This window comes from Colobus angolensis, unplaced genomic scaffold, assembly GCF_000951035.1.
Source record: "Colobus angolensis palliatus isolate OR3802 unplaced genomic scaffold, Cang.pa_1.0 Scaffold185, whole genome shotgun sequence".
Taxonomy (NCBI): Eukaryota; Metazoa; Chordata; class Mammalia; order Primates; family Cercopithecidae; genus Colobus; species Colobus angolensis.
The window spans coordinates 3,300,597-3,303,034 of NW_012114988.1; the positions used below are offsets into that span (position 1 = coordinate 3,300,597).

The 2,438-nt window shown below is 41.6% G+C and overlaps 1 protein-coding gene across 1 annotated transcript in view; it reads right to left on the reverse strand.

Moving 5' to 3' along the window:
• PDPN (podoplanin) overlaps positions 1–2,438 on the reverse strand; it is a 38,074-nt gene that overhangs the window by 2,841 nt on the left and 32,795 nt on the right. Inside the window, 2 exon segments of the mRNA XM_011939929.1 lie at positions 1,030–1,141; positions 1,702–1,740. Of these exon segments, the coding sequence (XP_011795319.1) occupies positions 1,030–1,141; positions 1,702–1,740 (151 nt within the window).

Sequence of the window (2,438 nt, forward strand, 5' to 3'; positions counted from 1 at the left end):
AGCCGGGTGTGGCGGTGCATGCCTGTAGTCCCAGCTACTTGAGAGGCTGAGGCAGGGGAATAGCTTGAGCCCAGGAGGCAGAGGTTGCAGTGAGCCATCCAGCCTGGTGACAGAGCAAGACTGTCTCAAAAAAAAAAAAAAAAAAGAAAGAAAGAAAGAAAAAGAAAAAGGTTTCCTCTGACCATGAGTATAGATATTCTGAATTCTTAAGGAAGTTCAATAAGGAGAAAAAACTTCTTCCCTTCATCAATAGTCAAAGCTAGGAGTCCATGACCATGTGTGTGGGTGCATGCAGGGCAAGAGTAGGAGATCTCAATGAAAAAGACCCCCTCCTTCAGTGGAACTCCTCATCAGAATGGGCTGCTAACTCTTGTGACAGGGGCTCTTCTAGAAGCCACCTATCTCTGACGGCTGGAGGCAGGCTGATTAGGCATCAGGTTAAAACTTAGTTTGGGTTTTCTTCCAAGTTCAGTTAGTTGGAAAATTAAGACGAGATCAAACGTGATCAGATCTCAGCAGAAGTGAGCTTACAAGCCATCTCTGGCTCTAACTCTCTTCTTTTGGAAATTTATAAGGCTTAAGTAGACATTTGTTCTTCTGAGGAAACTTCAGATGTAGCCTTTCTCAAGATTAAGGGGCTTTTTCTCATTTTTAAGAGACAGAGTCTTGCTCTGTCACCCAGGCTGGAGCGCAGTGGCATAATCATAGCTCCCTGCAGCCTCCAACTCCTGGGCACAACTGAACCTCCTGCCTCAGCCTCTCAAAGCCCTGGGATTCCAGGTGTGAGCCACCGCACTCAAAGCCCCAAGTAAGGAACTTTGGAACATGACCATTATACCAGAGATTATTTTTTTGAGACAGGGTTTTACTGCGTTGCCCAGGCTGATCTATAGGTGCCCAGCAGCTGAGACTACAGGCATGAGCCACCACACGCAGCTTACATTAGAGATTTCTATTAGTTCAGAGATTTGAGTTCTAGACATGATAGCCTTCATTTACCTATCACATGGGTATAAGTTATTTACTTACGAGTACCTTCCCGACATTTTTCGCATAACCACAACGATGATCCCACCAATGAAGCCAATGGCTAGTAAGACCCCAACAATGATTCCAACCAGGGTCACTGTCGCCAAACCATCTGAATGAGAGAGAGAAAAAAAGCATGAGGCCCAGATAAAAAACACATCGGTGATAAAATATGTAATATATAAACAAAGCCATTGCCCTACTGTACATAGCAAATGATGCTCTTTGTTGTTTAAGCACAGAGCATTTCTTCCAAAAGCAGAAAATCTGGGCTAGCCTAATCCTATTTTACGAATGTGAAGATTTCTGGTCTGAGGATCTATCAATGTAACACTCACATTGGCTTAAGTGTTCATTTTTGGGTAGTGTTTACGTTTGGCTATTAAGTTAGCCCCTAGTTTCATCCTTAGTAATGACAAACTGTGATATGATACCATTCCCCATATCTGACATTAAGGGAATAGACTCATCTGAGGTTTGCTTATTTTCAAATACAAGGAATTCCCTTTTCTCTCTTAAAAAAGAAAAGCTTGGAATCTGTTCTCAAAGATTTCCTATTCTGCTCGCATTGACTGCAATCCAGAAAAGAACGCAATTCGTCTCAACAATTAGCTTCAAAGAAATTTTTTTAAAACTTCAGTAAGAGTATTTTGATGCCAAAATCTAGCCTACCTTTCTCAACTGTTGTCTGTGTGTCTCCATCCACTTTCTCTGGAAAGAGAAAGATACAATAATGTAGAATTATTAGGGCTTAATAACTATAATTTAACAATTGGCAAGAAGTGAACTTACCCAAGTGGAAAGTAGCAAAACATAAACCAACAGGATGGTTTTTTAAACAAATTGGATCAGGGAATTTTTAAGCAAGCCTCGATGTGACACATTGTAACTATTATTATCTAATTTATGAACCCTTATTCACACCAATGGGTTCATAGCACTTTTCCATGTATTAATTTTGTCTCATCTAATTTAGAAAGCAGAGTAAAGGTAACTGAGCCACACAGATCTTAAATAAATGATCAAGAAGTATCAGAGGTTAAGGTAGCAGAAGAATCCAGAGCTGTGGACTCTTAGTCCAATGTCAAGATCACAGAGAAGGGACAGACTGTGAAGAGGTATTACTCATTGTGAGATAATACTCTAGTTTGGGAAGATGTGACCAAGACTGTGATTAGTCTCAATATCTATTTCCTGCTGCTGCTTTGGTAGCAAAATCCAGATTTTTACAAGGCAACAACAGGCCCAGCTAAGTTTCATGAGCGAATACACCCTTTGTGTTTGTGCCACTGTTATTTTAGGGTTTCTATCTGCAGTCAAACCTAGTCTAGGGCCGGGCGCGGTGGCTCAAGCCTGTAATCCCAGCACTTTGGGAGGCCGAGACGGGCGGATCACGAGGTCAGGAGATC